Raw genomic sequence first — 22,144 nt, 5'->3', positions numbered from 1 at the left:
CAGATACAAATACAAAATGTAGATGTTTGTCAACAAGCTCCAAACTTCTGGACTTGTTTCAACATGTTTCTCCTTGCCCATTGTGAGAATTCACTTGCAAAGTATGACATTAATAACTTTATTGATTTTAAGAAGTATCTATATTTTTCTTTCAAACAAATTGTTGTTGAGATTACTGTCCTTGGCTTAACATTTATATATTTCTGGGTCAAATATTATTTTACAGGGAACGATCTTAAACAAATTTAAAATGCATTCTGAAGATGAAAAGAAGCAGAAGTGTACTGCAGATGGAAATAGTCATGAGATCACTGCATCCAGCCAGGGTCATGAATCTGAAGACAAACAGTAAGTATTCTTAAACATTGTAAAGATGTTCTGTATTGAAGCTTCTAAGATTACATTATCGTATTTTAGATTTTATTTTATCTTTTTTTAATTTATTTTATTTTATTTTATTTTATCAGGAAAGCTTAATAACAGCAAGCTTTGTATCAAGTTGAGAGTAGCATTGATTGACACATTCATTTGGTGCAGAAGGACCTTTTATCTTTTTCTTTTAAGGACTAAGTGCCCAGAATATTGACTACAGGTTATTGAAAAACAATTCTAAAATATGACAGAAATGATGTTGGAATGGACATCTTGGATCCAGTTATGTCATCAGTTAAAAATTATCTTAAAACTTTTAGTATGGCAGGGAATCAATGTTTTACATAACTTGAACATTTTATGTATTCCCCATCCCCCATGTGCAAAAATTTGATTTTATAAGTTATCTTCTTCTTTCCTGTTTTGAAAGCTATATACTGCTTCAGTTCACAACTTCCCTAACCAGGCAGTGGAACCACCAGCCCTTGTTGGTGTTGTTTCACCCTTGAGAGGGGTGAAATGGAAAAAGCTTGAGTTAAATTTACAGCAGTCAGGAGCTAATGCTACTTATATACCTGGAGGTTTAAATACAAACATCTCAAGAATGCTCAATAAATCATATTCATTTTTTACACAATTCTTTCCTGTAAAATTATTTCATAATTATATTTTAATTGAACTTCATTAATATATTACATTAGTATTTCTGTGAAATGTTGTCGCTTTTTAAATGCCCTAAAACTATCGTACCTTTTAAGCAAGGGAAAGAAGAAGAAGAAAGTGGAAAAGGCTAAAATGGTCAGCCCATTTACACTGGTAAGATTTATTCTCTCTCTCTATGTATACATATATATACATGCGCGCACATTTCAAAGTGTAAACAAAAATAGTTAAAATTATGTTAGAGTACTGTATATATGATCTTGTCTTTACCAAATACTTTGACACTACAGAATATTTGATATAGTATAGCAATCAAGCCATTCTTTTTGTGGATGTAGTTTTATTAAAGAAGCTGTCTTATTACTGATATGGATTCTTAGGAGTCTTCCCTTTGTAAGTTATCATGCTAAACACACCTGTACTAGATTTTTGTTTGTGAAAGCTAGGGATTTCCATGGTCAGTCATTTCTTCCGACACAATGAAAAAGGTGTCCATATACCTAAGATTATGTGTGGTCTTGTCCTCTAAATTACCTGAGTCGGGTACTAATCACACTAATTAGCCCCATTAATCATTATTCAGTCACCTGAGTCAGCAGAAAAAGGCAACTCAATGGCATTGATGAAACTTAAAATTAAAAATTGTGTACTAAAATGTACTTTAAATTCCAGAATTTTTAATTTTTCTGTATATTTTAAAAAAGGCAATCCATTATTATTTAATCAAAGTGAATCCTAGGTCCTCTTTTGGTAATACTGAAATGTTTTATCTTTTGTAGTTTTAAGTATGCATAATGCGCAGCAATGATATGGCAAATAACAGAAATAAAACTATAGCTCATGGCACTGGCCAGTGCCCAATTTTTCTGCTTTGCTAGACCAGCTTGCACTTGCACAATTACATCATACCACTATAATTTACAACAGTAAACTTAGTATTTTACAGTACAGAATAAAGCCAATGATTTTGTAACAGACGAGCTCAAACTTTAAGTTCAATGGCAAGAGGTATTTAGGATTTCAGTACATTTTGATAATGCCTATGGTACATTAGGAACAGTGCATCTGACTGCACAATAATTAATTTACAGTAAAATTAATTATTGTCTTAGTTATCACAATGCCATTAAAATTTCTTATAATTTGAACTTCAACTGGCAAGCCTAAAAAGGGCAAATGTCTTAAGCCTTGTTTTCTTATGGCCTTTCTAACTCAGGTGCAGATATTGATGCATTAAAATAGTGCACCTCTCTGGTTTTGAGAGTTCATAGTATAGAAGTGCTTATATTAGAAGGATTTATTCCTGTACATTTAAATTGTTTTGTAAACTTAATTTCTAATCAGATAAAGTTGTAGTTTTGTGACACTAGATGTACAATTAATAGCTTTTGCTTGACTTTCTTGACTTTGTAGACATAACACTGTGTTAGCATTCTAATACCACAGTTTGAATTAATTTCTCTTCTCACTCACAGTTTCGATACTCCAATTTGTCAGATAAATTACTAATGATACTAGGCACTCTCCTGGCAATAGCCCATGGAAGCAGTCTCCCTGTTGCGATGGTAATTTTTGGTGATATGACTGATAGCTTTGTTGCTTCTGGAAACTCAAATTTTCCAGGTAAGAATATATCTGCTATGAAGAGAATGATGGCTCATATTTGGAAAAGAGCCAGGAAGATTCAAGCATCCTGAAAGGAGATACTGACGTCAGAAACCCCAACTTGCTACTATACCATGATGCAAATTAGTAACTCTTGTGTTTGTTGTAATAGGGATACACTATGGAATTTTTTTTTGCTCCTAATTCTTAGTTTCTGCATTAGGAGATTTTATTTTTTAATTTTTTCAAATTATCCACTACAGTGCACATTCAACAAATCATGTTTAACCATGGCTGTGATAAATAGAAAGACGCTGGTTTTCCATGAGTTCCTGTTGATTCCCTTGCATAAAATCTGACAATTATAGTTCACAAGGTGAATCAGATCAGTAAGTAGGTGCAACAGAAAATTCATTACCAAAATAAAAGTACTAACTTTCTCTTGGATCCATTTGTTGAATAGCCTCATTTGCTGAATCAGAAGTATGAACTCAAACACACAGGGGGACAGGCATGCACAGCTGGATACAAGAGGGAAGAGTGATACTGTCACTTTGGTATCAACTCACAGTTAGACCAGATTATATTGTCTTCTGAACTCACACATTAGGTGTTAAACTTGTGAACAGGTTTGTTTGTTGCCTGAAATATTATCTAATAAGATTTCATAAAACATTTTAATAAAATAAAAGGTGATAGAGAAAAAATAAAGGATGTGACTGTCTTCTGTTCTGCATCCATTTTTGTTCTTATTATGCTGTTATCAGACAGAAACATGAGCATATTGCCTTTATCAGAACAAGTAATTTATGATTTATTCCTTCCCAAGTACAATAAATTGATCAGATTTTTATAATGCAAATGCAAAATGCTGCAGCTGTAGTCTTCTCAAAAGGTTTGTCACTAAGTCCTCATGCGGGGCAGTAAAATTTTAGTGCCAACACCAACATTATAGCCAATGTTTTCATAATGGGTTAAGCTATCCACAGTTACTGATTTGATGTCAGTGTCCAGACCTGTATTTTTAATGGGTTTTGGCATTATACAAATGCCCTATATTTTCAAAAAAGAAAAAAATCAAACAGCATTTAATGAATGCTCAGGAAGACCTTTTAGTCTCAGATTACATCAATGTAGTTTTGTAGTCAGTGGAGTTACAACTAACCTTATATCAGTATAATAATTGTTTTTTAATAGGTAGAACCCTGAAATCATCACACTCCTTTTATTAAAATCAACTTGATTCAAAAGGAGTTGTAGCAACTCAAAATTTGCTGGAGAGCATGCAGGAAAACAAATTTGTTAAAACTTGCTCTATTAAAAGTATTTACTCTTTTCTTCCTTTCTAAGGAGACATGTCTGCAGTGAATTTCTCTTCAGATATTCTTGGCAAGCTGGAAGAAGATATGACAAGGTAATTAGAAGTTTATATTTCCTCTTCTTTTTTTTAAAGTAGGCACACTTTTCTACTCAAGTCATTCTTCTTCCACAGATGTTTTGCATACTTTAAACAATGTAAAAGCAATGGTTGATTAAATAATGTATGTAACTAAAGATTTGCACATGAGATTATTGGAGGCACTGGGATCATTCCTGAACATCCCCAGCCATTCCCAACAACTTCCCTGCAATGTCTTGCTCCCATCCATCCCACCCCCTTTTCAGGGGTGCTCTGTGTCCCAATGCCATCTGCATTTCCTTCCTTCTTTCTCTTCCTCTGAATTTATAAACAGTAATTGTTATGCTAAAACATTAGATCGATATCATCCACTGATTCTTTGAGCTGTGGTGATTTACTGATAAAAAGCAGAATTAAAATTGCCAGGTAGTACCTACTTTGCTGCCAAAGCATCAAGTTCAACTAAATTATCTGGGCTACAGAAAATACAGAGTTAGGTTATGCATGACCTTAAATCTAGCACTCTAGAGCTGGCAATAGCAGAAGACAATAGTCAGTAGGTGCTTCTTCTACAAAGCCTCATAAAGAAAAATTCAAATAAGCAGAAATACCAGCTGCTAATAGATGTGTTTTGTTAAGGGGCTTTATTAACCACTGTCCATAGACTTGGTTTATGCAGAATGCCTAAAGTTCATGTACAATTTCTTGTACCACTTCAGCTTCTTTTCTTCAGGTTGAAGTCTGTTCCTCATTAGGTATTGAAAAACATCTGACATCTCAGGAATGCTGATGTGGTCTTCAAGGCAGTTGTCTTTTCTGAAGAGAAGGAGATAAGGCATTCACTCTAGCGACTCTTGCTCATTTATATTGAAGTGCATTATCATTTCTGGCAACAGTGGACTGTAAACTTATAGATAATTTAGATTAAGTAGTTAAGTTCTAATCAAAAATATCTATTTACACCAAAAATAATTCTTTACCCTAAAATAAATGAGCAAGAGCTAGTTAGGAAAAGGCTGTTACTTAGAAATGAAGAACTCTTATGTAATGAGAATGAACTGGCAGGGAACTGGCAATTATGTTTTACAAGAGAATATGGACACATGGAGTTTCTTGCTCCCACAGCATTTCTGTCAGTTAGTCTCTGACATAAATTCAAGTAATGCATACACATTTCAGTGGAATAGTTTTGTGCCCAGTGATTTGAAAGCAAATTTGAAGGCAAAATTGCAAAACAAAAGAATTTGTGGATTGGTGAAGTTACCCTAATTGTTCTATGTTTTGTAAATACCTGATGCTTAGTTGCACAACATTTGTAAAGTCTGTCCTGTGCTTCTTCTAAAGGAACTTTAAAAAGAGTTGTTCTTACTACATATGCAATTATAGGATTCTTTTTCTGAAACTCACTAAGATCTTAGTCTCCAGCATATATTTTGACAAGTCCAATAGTTTTAGAAAGTGTCATATAAACAGCAATTCCTGTTAAAATGTAAAGTTAGATCATTTGAATTTAATTGAGTGTTCTGTTATTCTTGCAAACGTAAAAAATACCTGATTCATTTTCTCTACAGCAGTTAATTGTTCTTTATATTTCTACCTGTTTAATTATCTCTTTCTCGTAACTGGTCTTATGGTTGGATTGCCTTTAAAACTGTCTCACTTGCTGGTTTTTATTTCTCTTAATTTTAAAGATATTTGTGTTAGTGTTTTCATTTCCGCTTTGAAATGAAAGTAATGGCACAGCTTTAAAATCAACATATTTTCTTTTTTTTTCTACTGAAGCATATCTAACCTGTATTTTAAGAGCAGGATGTACTAGAATTACACAAGGTATTACTGACCTTTATAGCATAAGAGTAGTGTGTAAATCAATGTGTCATTTATAAGTCTTTTAGACCAACAACAAATCACAACTATTTTTGATTAATAGTTTGGGTTTCTTTTAATCTCTGAACTCATATCACATCATCTCAACTAAAAACAATAGGAATCCTCCCATTGTCCTCAGTGGGCTGTTGTCTAGGAGTCACTACTGCTTAAAGAACAAAGAGTACAGGAAAACTGACAAGCTGACACAAGGAAAGTGTAAATGTTAATATAGATCTACATCAACATCTAAATGTTGAGAACTGCCTGTTCTCATGACCCTAAGAGATGGTCTATTTGAAGGAGGTCCAGGATGGACCCACTGCTGGCCAAGGCCAAGCCCATCAGTGACAGTGGCAGATATCCTCTGAGATAACGTATTTAAGAAGGGAGAAAAAAACCCTGCACAACAGAATCTGCAGCCGGAGAAAGGAGGGAGAACATGTGAGAGAAACAGCCCTGCAGACCCCAAGGTCAGTGAAGAAGGAGGGGGAGGAGATGCTCCAGGCACCGGAGCAGAGATTCCCCTGCAGCCTGTGGTGAAGACCCTGGTGAGGCAGGCTGTCCCCTGCAGCCCGGGGAGGTCCACGGTGGAGCAGATCTCCACCTGCAGCCCGGGGAGGACCCCACGCCGGAGCAGGTGGGTTCCTGAAGGAGGCTGTGACCCCGTGGGAAGCACATGCTGGAGCAGGCTCCTGGCAGGACCTGTGGATCTGTGGAGAGAGGAGCCAGGTTTTCTGGCAGGACTTGTGACCCCACAGGGGACCCCACACTGGAGCAGTCTGTGCCTGAAGGACTGCATCCCTTGGAAGGGACCCACGCTGGAGCAGTTCGTGAAGAACTACAGCCTGTTGGAAGGACCCACATTGGAGCAGTTCATGGAGGACTGTCTCCCATGGGAGGGACCGCACAGTGTGAGGAGTCCTGCCCCTGAGGAGGAAGGAGCAGCAGAAGCAATGTGTGATGAACTGCCCGCAACCCCCATTCCCTGTCCCTCTGTGCCTCTGGCAGGGAGGAGGTAGAGAAAATTGGGAATAACGTTAAGCCCGGGAAGAAGTGAGGGCTGAGGGGAAGGTGTTTTAAGATTTGATTTTATTTCTCATTGCCCTACTCTGAGTTGATTGGTAATAAATTAAATTAATTTTTTCCCCAAGATGAGATTGTTTCACCCATGACGTAATTGGTGAATGATCTCTCCTGTCCTTATCTCAACCCACAAGTCTTTCATTATATTTTCTCTCCCCTGTCCAGTTGAGGAGGAGGAGTGATAGAGTGGCCTTGATGGGCACCTGGCATCCAGCCAGGGTCAACCCACCACAAACATCATGCATGCCACCTGGTCTTTTAGACATTAACTCTGAAAGTACAAGTATGAATAAGAAGCAGCCTGAGTTTCTCTTTAGAAACAAATTGTTGAATGAGGAATGTATTACTTATTAGTAGCACAGGAGTAAGTTCTCTTTTCTAAAGTTTCTAGTTAAAGCCTTGAGTTAGTGTGTTCACTGGTTTGAAGAAGTTGTTTGTAGCCACCTCTTATTTCTCTAAAAACGCCTGCCAGCAGGTCAAATAATAATAAAAACTGTTTACAAGGACAAAGTTCTCACACAGCTGTGTTCAAGTACTGAACTACATGTGTGGACTTGGTTGTATTTGTTACTCAAACAACAGTTTGCCTAAAAACCAACTATTTCTCAAAAGAAAAAGAACCATTATGTTACAATGCAGTGAGCATTTACTCTCTGTTAAGTTTCAGCAGTGAAATTACCGAATATATTTCATCAGCATGGAATCTGGCAAAGATATGAATCCCTTTTGATACAATTTCTCATGAAATAAAGTCCAAGCATAAAACAATTCTTTGAAGTGATGTAACATCATAAAGTAATTGTCTAAAGTAATTATTGCTGAATTTTGAAGGCGTGTTCTTGGTTTTACTTTGTTAGTTTCTGTGTAAAGTTTTAATGGAACTGAATATGATCAAGGTCAATATTCAACTAACCAGCATTCAGTTGGGCATTAACTCATTTTTATTAAACAGTTTAGATAAAGTTCATTTCACAATAAGTATAGTTCCAAAGTCCCTGAATAAACTGTGTAGTATCTTAGCCACAAAAAAACTGGATTAAAGTTTAAAAAGTTTCATCTATAAAGCCATTATCTCCTTTTTTGAGGAGAGCATTTACACACAGATTCCTGCAATTTGCTCCTGCCAAGTTTCATGCTACAGTTCTAAAGAATCTGTATGCATAACTAGCTACATGTGAGTGAAAGTCCTAAGAGTTTTAAAGCTTTTTGCTAGTGATTTATATAAATGCAGTAGTCTTACAATTACATGTAAACACACCACAAATATTTAGCCATTGGTCATGTTTTACAAACAGGGAATCAGTTCAGTTACATTTTTCTAGTTTAGTTCTGGTTTAATTTCACCTGTAAGTGATTCTGATGTCAGTTCTGTATTAAATCAAGTCTGATTTGATCCTGTTTGAATGGTTTAAAACTGTGGCTCAAATTCAATTCCAGTTCGAAAAATATAGTGGTTCACACACTCCTTGGTTTTGATTTGACACCCTGCTCATAGCACAGAGCTGAATTAAGTAAAATATCACTTATGAATAAAATAGAGAGCAAAAGAATTTTTGATCTAATGGCATTTGCTTGCAATAGATGTATATAGTAATGCTGTATTCTCAATCAGGAAATATTTACAGCATCCATGCATATATATATTTATATAGACAGGCATGTTGTATGATGTAAATTTGTGTGTAATATAGGTATATATGTTTAGGTCTGTCTATATGTGTTAAAACAAAAATGTTACAGCGTTTTCGAAATGAGACATTTAAGTGAAAAAGGTATTGTAACTGAAGTACAGTCCTAAAATAATCTTATGAGAAAATATATAGTATATTGACAAAAAGTAATTCCTGTCCAACCTCATTTATTGCCTATCTGAAAACGTACTAAATCCTACTTGTAGAAAACTTGCCAAGTTTTACAGAGAAGTGTAAAATCTAGTATAAACATATAAACTCTGATTCAGGTCTGAAACAGAAGAAGTAAGCATCAAGCTAAATACAGACTAGCAACATAATTAAAAAACTAATTTCAGGGAATCTTGCCTTTTTTTTTTTTTTCCTTTCAGATATGCATACTACTATTCTGCAATAGCAGCTGGTGTTCTTCTTGCTGCTTATATCCAAACTTCATTTTGGACCCTGGCAGCAGGCCGGCAAATAAAAAAAATTAGAGAAAAATTTTTCCATGCAATTATGAGACAGGAAATTGGATGGTTTGATGTAAATGATGTCGGAGAACTTAACACTCGTCTTCTAGAGTAAGTATACTATACATTTCCCAGTGTTATTTTATCTGATTAAGCATGTATGAGTTACAATTTTTTAATTTTTATTTTAAAATTGAGTTATTTCATTGTGAAATGAAATTTCACTGTGAAATTAAATGGAATTATTTCATTGTCAATTGAAGTTTTCAAGTTTTCTCATGGAGAGTCTCAGGGACTGAACTTCTAATACTTCTGATACTGGACTGTCACAAGGATATCAGAAAAGCATTTTGATTAGTTCCCTTGAACTCTGAGGATGACTAAAGCCCAGCCTCTGAGATTAGCCCCATGAAGAGAAAACAGTTAATTTCTGTGCACACTGAGGACTGTATAAGGTGCCAGCTGACCCCAGCAGTGTGAACAGCTTTAACTGCATGACAAGCTATTCCTTTGCCTTTGCCTACATGAAAGGCTTTATCTTTTCTTTCCAGATATCCCACAGTTTCCAAACAGATCAAAAATTTGGAGTTAAGAAAGTGAGAGTAACTTTGCACTGCAGACAGAATTACAACCTTTTCAGACAAAAGAGGTTTATAGTATTACATTTTCACATGAAACATGAAATTTTCCTTGTCCAAAATATATAGTGCTTTATCTTGAAGCAAACTGTTGTTTGGAAGTAATTGAATAGTAAAGATTGTCCTCCTCACATATGCCTATGTAACAAAACTGAAAAGCTTTCTTGTGCTTCCTACATTTTCCTTCTTGTCTGGATGTAATTTGTTTTTCAGTGATGTCTCCAAAATCAGTGAAGGAATAGGTGACAAAATTGGATTGCTTGTTCAAGCAGTAACAACATTTGTAACAGGATTTATTGTTGGTCTCATAAGAGGATGGAAATTAACACTTGTAATACTAGCAGTCAGTCCTGTCCTGGGACTTTCAGCAGCCATCTGGGCAAAGGTAGGTTAACATATATTCAGTGATAGGTTTTATATTAATGAGAGATAATGAAATAAATCTACATATCTGTAATTCCTACCGTTATAATGTATTACTTAGAACAATTATAGCTTTAGGCAACATCTATGTACATAAGCTGTCAGGTGAACTGTTTGTAAGTACTCTCATGTAGTTTGAATATTATAATTCCCATAGATTGGACAGACTTGTTTGATTTGAAGCTGTTTCTGCTAATATAGCATATTTTTATATAGAAAAGGAAGCAAGATATACGAGTAGAATCCACATCTGTAATTGTTAAACTTCATCCACATGAGTACTTGTTCTGTTGAAAGGAATAATTGCATCTCTTGAAAAATAAGTGAATAAATTAGACCAAGCCTTGGTCCAGACACAGAGTTTCTTTTCAGAGTTGTTAACAGCTTTGGTAAGAAATTTTAGACAGACTTAGGTGAGAGAAGTACTAAATTACCATGGGACTGGAGTGACTTACATTTGTAGTCTGGAAGCCTTTGGATTTTTATGGGATTTTATTTACCTTACATTTCAAAGATCATATAAGCCTTCTCTGTCTTGAGTGAGTATATTGTGGAAAACGTAGGGGTAGAGAAGCATGTGCTACATATGTCTACTGCCTAAGAGTCTTCATGGACTGTGGCAAATTAATGTAAGCTATAGAGCCCTGTGGCTAACGTAGCCAGAGATGAGAATGAGCTGAGGAGAACTGCCTGGGCAGAACCACACCAGCTCAGTATGAGTAGTCATCTCATCTCCTGCACTGGGTGAAAGCAAAGTGGAAAATCCAGCCCTTAGCTGTTGAGAATGGGTAATGTTGAATTATTTGATTGAATTCATAATATACTTAAGGATTTTGATATTGAACATTCTGCACTCATACATAATATAATCAAAAGGCTTCATATTGGAAGTAAGTAACTGTGATAAAAGCCATGAAGTGCTTGAGCTCATTCTGTTTTTCTTAAGCCAAAATATTTGATTCTGTACTAGGTTCTCTCTGCTTTCACTGACAAAGAACAAGCTGCATATGCAAAAGCAGGTGCTGTTGCAGAGGAAGTTCTGGCAGCAATCCGTACTGTAATAGCTTTTGGAGGACAGGAAAAAGAAATTAAAAGGTAAGAACAATGTTTGCTTTCATCAGCTGATTTTAAAGTACTTGCTTCAGATGGTTTGAAATTTCCTTGTATCTTTGCTGTTGAAAGTTTGTCAAAACAAGTAAGTCTTGTGCTTCCTGCATTTTTAGGTAATGCCAAATTGTCTGTTTTAAGGCTATTATAAGTTTTACTGCATGTTGAAAGTCAACTAGTTATTTTTTCTAGAAAAGGACAAAGTAAGTTGATATATTGTCTCTACTCTAGAAAGTGTAAAAACTGCTTTAAACTTCACAGGGTGAGAGCTTTAGACAAAAAAAAGCCCCTGCCATGAGAACAGATGATGGTATCCTTCATTATCTGATTACTCATAGTTGTGAAGGTACTAATAAACAATACCTCTATTTCCACTACACTGTCAAACATAATTCTTGTGATATATTTTCACCTTTTATCTTAAGCTAACAATCATAATCTCAAAACCTGTCACGAATGGTTCACGGTCAAAGTTCACTGACCTGCAGGTTATGTGAGGAACTTGAATGCCAGTCCCTGAACTGCAATGTCCTTTTTTTTCCTATATACCAGGTTGGCTGATGGCCTTTGTAGGAGTTACCTTAAAGTCTCTGTGCCTGCCTACCAGGCTTACCTTTGTACAGTCTTAGGGTTATGTATTTTATGTATCTTGTTGTACTTTGTGAGTGTTCTTTTTCTAATTCTTCCACAGACTTTTTGGTGCTGTGTGCCACAGTACAAGTCTGAGGCTATTTTGAACTTCTTTCTTTCAGATACCATAAAAATTTAGAAGATGCCAAACGGATTGGAATAAAAAAGGCTATTACAGCTAATATTTCTATGGGTGCTGCTTTCTTACTGATATATGCATCATATGCACTGGCCTTCTGGTATGGAACTACCTTGGTCTTAACTGATGATTACACTATTGGCAATGTTCTTACAGTAAGTATTAATAGTAAATTCCCAATAATAGTGAGAAATACTAAAGAAAATACATTAAAGTGTATATTTGGAACTTATTTGAGTTTAATAATAATTATGTCCCAAAATCGGCAAAATAGCATCCCTTCTTAACAAAAAGATTCTCACCACAAAAGTCTACATGTTGTTTCTATAGCGTCTCAAAATCCACATCAAGCCAAATAAAAGATACATTATTTTCAACTGTTTCTACATCTTTTCTGAATTTCATGAGATCAGACTGCTATAAAAACAGTTCAATCAAAAACCGAAGTACAGTACCCTTCCTAGTTGCTTTTTGTTTTCAGATTTGTTGGGCTGAATATATCTTCAGGATACAGAAGAAGATACTTTTATTTTAGCTGGTGTGTTGTCTAAGTAGATAATTTTATTGATATTTTTCTTACATTTTGCACCATAAGAGCTTGGAATCACTTCTCAGTATTTTTAGAAATTGAGGGTGAGAAAAATACACTTGTGACTAGGAAATATGTCACCATCTAACCAAAGGAAGAAAACCATAACTCATAACTTAAATTCTTTTGATGTAGCAACCATTCTAATTTTGTGTGAGATATCAAACAAACTTGGTAAGAAGAATAACTTTGTTAACCGTGATGAAACCCAGCCAGGAGACCACATATTTTTTAAACTACCTGTTTTGTTTTATTTATGAATCACTGAAGTTTGCGAAAAAATGGCTCTGATATGTGTTATTGGCTCTTTTGAACCTGCCTATTTTATTTTTAAAGGCAGGCTGGCATACAGAACATCTCAGTGAGGTTCATGCTCTTGTGTGTCATTTTTTCAGTTCAAAGTATTTTCAATTTCTGTTATCTATGTTGTAGTTCATTCGAATGGTGTTATAACATGGATGGGAGGGTGTTGACTTAAGTATCACATCTGTGAATGACCACTGTTGGAGAAAAGATGACGGGTGTGATGGACCTTTGTTCTGACGTACTATGGCTGTTATGATCTCTGAGCACTGTGGTTTTACTACTTTTGTCTTGATACTAGCTGAAAGCAATAAACTATGATTCTCTGAGAAAATAATAATTTTTTTCTTTTTCTGTTTTTTGTTGTTTGCTTGCACTCACTCTCCTTCATTCCAGCAGAGGAACCCTATATTACTTTGTGATAGAGAAGTTGGATTTGTGTACTTCTGTTTCACTGTCACTTTGAAAGCAGAATGAGAGTGCCTTGCATATCTGTCTTTGTTCCATTGGAAGATATGCAATATACTTTCTGGTCTTTGGAACATCTTTTGCCAAAGAATGAATTAGTACAATAAATCCTGAGACATCAAATGTAATTATACATTTTTTTGCATAGATTTTGCAGGTCTCTGTCACTTTTTACCTCTTATCAATATGTTTGCAACATTCACATTGTGCAGGAACTCAGTTCTCAGCTGAGTCTTAAAAAGCCCTTTTCTTAAAGTTATTCTCTGTTTAAGAGAGACCCCCTAATTTTTTCTTTAATTCTAGATTCCTTAACCTTCCGTTAACAGGCATAGAGGCTCCTGACCCAAAGATATCTAATGTAAATAAATAAATAAATGTAATTGTCTGCTTGAATAAGTATTTATATATGTCACTTAAACATTTCTTTCAGGTCTTTTTCTCTGTATTGATTGGAGCTTTCAGCATTGGACAGACTGCTCCAAGCATAGAGGCATTTGCTAGTGCAAGAGGAGCTGCCTATACAATCTTTAATATCATAGACAATGTGAGTATCTTTGCCCTCACTCTCATTTCAAAACTGAGACACCCTTCTTTTTAAAGTACAGGCACTATTTATGGATATGAAGTTAGTAAAAGTAAATAACAGTTTGTAAAATAAGCAGAAATATAAACATAAAAGCAGATAGAATGTGTAAATATTAGTCAGTTCCTCTTTGTCTTCTGGAGTTATCAGTCCTTCCTTCAAAGGTAAAAGTACTGGATCTCTGATCACTTGGTGTTGGAGGTATTCTCTAATGTTTTTATCACGAAAGGCACATCACTAGTAGCATAAGTGTCAGCAAATCAATAAAACACAGCCTAATAACCTGGTTGTGTACTTCAATTGCCAAGAGAGTCTGAAATCAGGGAAGCTGTGATTTTACTAGCTAATGAAGCTCTATGAAAGGCAATTGCGTGTTCTGGATTACTGTTAAGACACACTTCAAGTTCTAGACCCACCCTGGATGGAAATAAAACCAGTGATAATTAAGAACTCTGTTTCTGCTTAATGATCAGGGGATTGGTTCTTTCTCACACAAATTGTTTCAGCAGAAAGGGCAAAGCTATAAATGAACAGTGTACGAACAGCTCATTAGAGATGATTTGTTCAGGTTAATCATCAGGCAGTAAAATGAATCTCAAATTGTGGCTACCTGTGGGTACAGTCTTAAAGACAACGTACTAAATTCACACAAAAGCTTAAATGGAGAAATTATAAAAGTATTCTTGCATGAGCAGATCATCAATGTAGTAATGAGACAGCAAGACAGCATGCAATTTACATGTTTCAGAAATCTTGCTTAAATTACTTTAACATTACATTTAATATCTCTGCAGAATAATGGTGCACTCTACGACCTTTTTATGAAAAAAATCATTAGGAAATATGATATGTTTGTGTTTTGTTTTATTTATTTATTTTACTTTGCACAGGAACCTCAAATTGACAGTTATTCAGAGACAGGTTACAAACCAGACCACATTAAGGGGAACTTGGAATTCCAAAATGTTTACTTCAATTATCCATCCAGACCAGATATTGAGGTACTGTAAATGCAACTTTACACATATTACAGTTAAACATGTGGATCATTTGTTAGGGAAAAAAGTCTCATAAATAAAATTTTGTTGAAAATATAACAATTCCAAGTTGATTCTCTAATTTATATAAAACTACCTTGACATCACAGTGATTTTAGCTAGAATTATTTACACCTTAGCTAAACGTGTAAAGTTTTCTGAATAATTTTCTGTCTAAAGCTATAGTCAGTGTGGTTATGCAATAAAACTTAAAGATTTATTGCTATCAGAATCTAAATTTATGCATCTAACCCAAGTGTTTGTGTATAGTAGTAATAATAATGAGATAGTGGGTTTCAAAAGTACTTACAATGCAGCTCTGTTAAGACTATATCTCAACGAGTTAAAGAAAGCAGATCCAGCAAGGACCTGTTATATACGGAATAGAGATCAGAATCTGTGTTTTTCTGTCTAGACAGAGAAAAAAGTTTGCTTTTTAAAGCACTGTCATAAATCCAGGGTCTTAATGCAGTGGAGGTGGAAGGTATTTGAGTGATTTCTGAAAGTATTTTCATGAAGAGTGATTTTGTGCTATGTAACTATTTCCTTCCCTATGTTGAAGGAGAATCACTGAGCTTGAGAAAGGAAGGAAAGATAGGCAGAAAGGAAAGACAGAGAGCTTTCTTTTTAAGCCATTTTTACTCATAAGTATGTTAAATATCTTGGCTTTTCCTTCTGTCAAGAAAGTGAATGAAGTGAATGTGCTTGATTTTTCTTCATATAGAAATATAAATGAAAAGACAACTATTGATCTCAGTGGATTATTTTATAAGTTTATACAGGTATGATACAACTAGAGATTTCTCCCCCATGGTTTCAGAGATAATAATTATAGGAAGTTAAGGCTACACCAAACATTTAGTAAGCATTTCATAAATTACAGTAAAGAGAAAAATAAGGAGGTCAGATAACTCAGGGTAGTTAATTTCTGCATAAGTTTAATCTACATGACTTTCAGGTTAACTCTTCTTTTCAACAGGATTAAGTGCAGCAAAGTAACTGACAGGCATGACGAAGACTGCAAGTTACTTCTTATCTCACTAGACTGATTTATTTACTGTCCTTACTGTTTCTTCTCTGTTTGCTTTAAGTTGTTAGAAACAGCCTAAATGGATTTAATTATGGATTTTATTTTGGTATAGGAAAAAGTTTCTGATCAATAGTCCACTGAAATCAGTGGTAATCCACAGGTTTTATATCAAATTCTATTTGCTACTTTATTTACACTAGATTTGTTTTATACAAGATCTATAGACTAAATGATCTATAGCATTATGACAGGAAGATTAAAAGATTAAATAAGGCTGCTTCATAAATTTTCAATTGTTATCACTTATGTTGGACTTCTTGTTTCGATCTAAAAATGTTATAGCAAAATAAGACATACTAGAAGTTATGATTTGTCTATGCCTCTTGTTCCTAAACAGTGAGATATAATTTACTTGTAAAGCACACAAATATCAGTACTAAGGGTGAAGAGGCAGCAGTAGTGCTGAGGGTAGAAATTTAGGAAGAAAGAGACCATGATAAGGACACAGGGCTGCAAGGTATTGGGAAGTACATTGGGAGAGTATCAGAATGTATTGGTGCGCGGTTGTATATTTAGAATGGAAAAATGCACTTAGCCATGATGAAGATGCTGACATTCAGGTATGCATAGTTCATTGTAGCCTAGTCCTTCTAGAAGAGTAATTAGCAAAAAATATGCTGTTCTTCATTTCAGTACACATTTCTAACCACAGAAGTTGCACAAAGTCATGAAAGCTGTACAGACTCCTGTACACCTTTTCTTGTGTAAAGTATAAACAAACACACTTTTTTCCTTTTTTCCTATTGTTGTATCTTCTTACTACTCAGGTGAGCAGGTGAAGAAGAAAGGTGGGCAAAATTAAGTATACATGGCATGGATGTGCTAACTCTGTGTCTGTTCTCCAGCCCCACTACACAACCCAGTACAGGTTATATTCTTGAAAATAAAATGAAGAAGCAATTACATGGCACCAAAGAGCTATATTTACCCTTTTTAAGAGGCTCAAGGAAGGAAAAACTTTGTATCTTCCGTGGTTGTGAAATGCTATATTGTATGCTGACTAGTACAAAAAGGTTATATATTGTACAATGAAATGTCACCATTGTAAAGAAGCCCCACCAGCCATTCCAATCAAAAGGGGAAAAATTAAGGATACTTCGAGGTTACTAAAATGACTTTCCCTCCAAAACAATGTAGAGTATATTCTGTCACTTTGAACTGTGACTTTTACTGTATAATAGTGTTCCTGTACTTTGCATGATGCATTAAAGAAAAAGGTGAGGCAACATAATACAGAAATATTGCATCATATTTTTTCTATATTATATTTTAGTTACAGGTAGTAATCATGTTGTTATTATTTTGTCATATGAACTGGTTCATGATACAGGTAATTGTGAAGTGTGTTGTATAATACATTGGTATTGGACCAACTGTGATGTAAATATGAAGAAAATTAAACTGAAGTCATTAGTTATCCAAAATTTAAACTCACATGTTTATAAATTTTACTTTGTACCAGATTCTGCTATACATATGAAGGGTATTTTATTGTAGTCTATAGAGTTTCTTCAAATTTACACTGACATTTTTACATACAGTTATGTTTTTGGTTACCCTTCTTATATGCACAGATACTGAAGGGCTTGAACCTCAAGGTTAGCTGTGGCCAGACAGTGGCCCTGGTTGGTGGCAGTGGCTGTGGGAAAAGTACAACCGTTCAGCTCATCCAGAGATTTTATGATCCCAAGGAAGGCACGGTAAGATACCTCAAGTAAGGTGACTGCTCTGTGTGCCACAGTTGTTGGAAGTCTGGTTCTGGCCTCATGGCCCTTGTTCCAATGACCCGATAAAGTCTCCCCTAAAGAGGCAAGTGCCAGCCTGGGGAGAGGTTTCTTGACCAAAACGCTTAGTAAACAGTTGTTGTCTGCTTCCTTTCATTTAGGTTACCATTGACGGGCAGGATATTAAGACCTTAAATGTAAGATATCTGCGGGAGATTATTGGTGTGGTGAATCAGGAGCCCGTGCTATTTGCTACTAGCATTGCAGAAAACATTCGTTATGGCCATGAGGACGTCACCATGGAAGAGATTGAAAAAGCTACCAAGGAAGCAAATGCTTATGACTTCATCATGAAGCTACCCAATGTAAGCAAACCAGCTGTCCTGCTGAAATAACTTCTCCTAAACCTTCTTGTGCCAAAGAGTTCCTTAGAAGGGATTCTTGTAAGCAGAGGAAGCTGTCCCTGGAGCTGTGAATAAGCACAGCTATGCAGACCTTCCTCATAACTTTTGAGAATAATGTTAATTCTAAATCTTTAGGTCATGAATTGGTGAGCATTTGGAGAACTATTAGAATTCCAGGGACAAAAACAATTAGGCAGGTATATCCAAGTGGCTGTTTATCCTGTAGAGTTTTAGAGGAAGGAGAAGATGCTGCTGGGGCTACTGATACCGACGTGCCTTTTCTTTACACTGCCTTTCTTTGGTGAAAGGACTGTGCCACTGAGTGTTTTGGAAATGTGTGTGGTTGTCTTGTAGAAGTTTGAAACCGTGGTTGGAGAAAGAGGGGCACAGCTGAGCGGAGGTCAGAAGCAAAGAATAGCAATCGCCCGAGCACTGGTTCGCAATCCTAAAATTCTTCTGCTTGATGAGGCAACGTCAGCTTTGGATACTGAGAGTGAATCAGTTGTGCAGGCAGCACTGGACAAGGTCAGTAGTGTTCTAAAATGAAGTAGGTAAGCAGGAGCCTAATATTTACTTTTTTTCCGGACATTTGTTGAAAGACCTGCAAGAAACAGAGACCCTTAAAACACAAATGGTAAACTTCAATTTGGCAAATATTCTCTGTACAGAGAATTTTTGAGATCCTGTAGGTATTACAGAGAGGAATCTTGTTTCAAGTGAGGAGATGGAATTATATTTTCTCCATTATGAAGCTTAAATCAACATTTTCTTGGTGTAAACACCATCCCCTGCAATTTTCTGTCTTACTGACATGCATATTGTTGTCAGTCACCTACTTAATTAACTTGTGTTGAAGACTGGCAGACAAGGTAAGTGCTACCAGCATGTCATAAATGATCATAGCAGTGACTTCACAGGAAACACTCCAAGGAAACATTTGCTTCAGTTAACATGAATTCTTCTAGGTTCTTGTTTTGTTCTTAATGTAGAGCTGTCTCACTAAGGGACAGCTGATCCCTGGTGCAACTCAGGAGTCTCTATATTGGTATTGGGGCTGTACCCCCAAATGGTATTCTGAACTTACTCAGATTCTGCTGGAGTACTGTAATGCTTCCCACTGCTGTTGGATAGAGAAAGACAGTTTGAGGAGAATTATTAATGGAAATACATTTAATAGAGAAGTTATTTGTCTAGCTTTTCTTGGTCACATTATCTTATAAATTTGGATCCTCATAAACCTTTGCAGAAGACCTAGGGACTCATAGAATCATAGAATGGTTTGGGTTGGAAGGGACCTTTAAAGATCATCTAGTCGAACCTCTCTGCAGGGCCATCTTTCACTAGATCAGGTTGCTCAAAGCACTGTTCAACCTGATTTTGAACACTTCCAATGATGGAGAATCCACAGCTTCTCTGGGTAACCTCTTCCAGTATCTCACCACCCTCATTGTAAAAAATTTCTTCCTTATATCCAATCTAAATCTACCCTCTTTTATTTATAAACACTGTCCCTTGCCCTGTCACTACAGGCCCTGGTAAAAAGTCTCTCTCTGCCTATGTTAGAAGCCCCATTTGTATACTGAAAGGTCACAATAATGTCTCCCCAGAACCTTCACTTCTCCAGGCTGAACAATCCCAACTCTCTCAGGCTTTCTTCATAGGAGAGGTCTTTCAGTCCTTTGACCATTTTTGTGGCCCTCCTCTGGACCATCTCCAACAGGTCCATGTCTTTTTTGTACCAGGGACTCCAGAGCTGAGTGCAGTACTCCCGGTGGGGTCTCACCAGAGCAGAGTAGAGGGGCACAATCACCTCCCTTGACCTGCTGGTCATGCTTCTTTTTATGCAGCCCAGGATACGGTTGGCTTTCTGGGCTGCGAGTGCACATTGTCAGCTCATGTCCAATTTTTCATCTACCAGTATTCCCAAGCCCTTCTCTGCATGGCTGCTCTCAATACATCCATCCCCCAGTCTGTATAGATATAGAGGATTGCCCTGACACAGGTGCAGGGCCTTGCACTTGGCCATGTTGAACTTCATGAGGTTCACATGGGCCCACTCCTCCAGCTTGTCAAGGTCCACCTGGATGCCATTCTTTCCTTCCAGCGAATCAACTGTACCACTCAGCTTAGTGTCATCCGCAAACTTGCTGAGTGTGCACTCAATCCCATTTATCTACGTCAATGATGAAGATATTAAATAGTATTTGTCCCAGTATGGGCCCTTGAGGGACATCACTGAAGATGAACTCCATCCAGGTTCCAACAAAATTCCACTGCTTGGGATCATTACTTTGATTATTTAAACTAAATATTGCTTGATCATTTTAATACGGCCTGGTAATTAAAATGGCAAGCCATGACACTTGATACATCATAAGTGATAGGTTTATAAATAACCAAAGACAGGTAGTTAGTTGAAATGTATTTCACATGAAATTGTAGAGAATTTTATTTTCAGTGAAGCTACTTGAGTCAACAATGACTTAGAGCTTAAAACCCTGATTTTTTTTTAAATGTCAGTGTGAAATATTTTCTAATGCTTCTGAGTATAAACTAACCTTCACAGATTTTAAGGTTTAAGTGAACAACTATGGGCTTAAATATAAAAATTTTAGCATTTTTTAAATTTTAAGGTTTTTAACATTGTAACATTCTAAAATATTAAATATTGAGAATTTTGTTTAGATATTTGTGATCAAAATTTGATGGGTTTATGTGCCACAGTGAAAGATTGTCTCTAATATTAATTTTCAAACTAAAGATTATATTTCTGTTTTAAGGTACTCATTGAAATCTGTTTCTTAATTTTTTTTTGAAAGCTATGTTTTTCTGTGAACGATTTTAATGTTTCCCTTTGGTCTTATTCAACTCTAAATATGAAGATGAACAATTTTTGAATATACTTAGAAATACTCATACTAAACATTGTTATTTCTAGGCAAGGGAAGGACGCACAACGGTTGTAGTAGCTCATCGACTGTCAACAGTCCGAAATGCAGATCTTATAGCTGTGTTCGAAGGTGGAGTTATCACAGAACAAGGGAATCATGTTAAATTGCTTGAGAGAAAGGGACTATACTACAAACTTGTTAACATGCAGGTACTTTTTTCTCGCTAGCTGTTGCCTCATTTTCTTTTCTGTATTCCATGGCCAAAGTTATTGTATACCATCAGAAGTATGGGGAATTCTGCAGCATATTTTGTTACAGCAAAAAAAAATGTACTTTGAAAGGAGAGCAGTAATTTGAGAGAGAGAAGACCACTAGTTTTGATATCAAACCTATTTAAACCCAGGATAGTACATTTTTAATCTTCTAGGGATTTAAACTTAAAAGATTATTTTATGTTTTCCTTTTATGCAGTTAATGTAGAGCAGCTGACTACAGTAGTCTGCTATTCCATTGCTTGCTCTTAGCCTATGATAAAAGGTAAAATACAGTAGCTGATACTGGAGGAATAGATTATGCACATTTTAAGCTGTTTAGTTATAATCCTTCATACTGAATTTCTTTCTAAAGAAAAAAAAATGTGGAGCAATAGGAGAAAAAGAAAAATAATCCAGCTATGCTGAGTGCAAAAATATGTACACTATTAAAGTTATCCATCCAGAAAAAAAGAGATTGGAAATGAATATAAATATCAGAAAAGTATTAGTTATGAAGTGAAGAACAAAATTCTTTGATACTTCCCAATGTCCCATGTGATAGCTAGATTATAGCTGAGTTTCACTGTAGCCTTCTGTGTCACTGGTGTTTTACCACATAACCACCATGCTCATTAAAGAAACTGAAGCTCCTATCTCAGTATGTCAGACTGAAGAGAGTAAACTAGGCCAATTAAAACATTTATTCATAAAATAACTAAAAGAATGCATT

The 22,144-nt window shown here is 35.8% G+C and overlaps 1 protein-coding gene across 1 annotated transcript in view; it reads left to right on the top strand.

The window, feature by feature from the left end:
• Positions 1–22,144, top strand: part of LOC142040599 (ATP-dependent translocase ABCB1-like) — a 65,787-nt gene that overhangs the window by 16,076 nt on the left and 27,567 nt on the right. Inside the window, exons 4-17 of the mRNA XM_075048686.1 lie at positions 227–348; positions 1,131–1,188; positions 2,511–2,658; positions 3,991–4,054; positions 9,054–9,245; positions 9,986–10,157; positions 11,166–11,290; positions 12,055–12,226; positions 13,862–13,975; positions 14,905–15,015; positions 17,716–17,841; positions 18,027–18,230; positions 18,624–18,794; positions 21,208–21,369. Coding sequence (XP_074904787.1) covers positions 251–348; positions 1,131–1,188; positions 2,511–2,658; positions 3,991–4,054; positions 9,054–9,245; positions 9,986–10,157; positions 11,166–11,290; positions 12,055–12,226; positions 13,862–13,975; positions 14,905–15,015; positions 17,716–17,841; positions 18,027–18,230; positions 18,624–18,794; positions 21,208–21,369 — 1,917 coding nt within the window. The 5' untranslated portion in view covers positions 227–250. The remainder of the gene's footprint in view (positions 1–226; positions 349–1,130; positions 1,189–2,510; positions 2,659–3,990; positions 4,055–9,053; positions 9,246–9,985; positions 10,158–11,165; positions 11,291–12,054; positions 12,227–13,861; positions 13,976–14,904; positions 15,016–17,715; positions 17,842–18,026; positions 18,231–18,623; positions 18,795–21,207; positions 21,370–22,144) is intronic.

This window comes from Buteo buteo, chromosome 2 (genome assembly GCF_964188355.1).
Source record: "Buteo buteo chromosome 2, bButBut1.hap1.1, whole genome shotgun sequence".
Classification (NCBI taxonomy): Eukaryota; Metazoa; Chordata; class Aves; order Accipitriformes; family Accipitridae; genus Buteo; species Buteo buteo.
This window is presented reverse-complemented; position numbering and strand designations above follow the sequence as displayed.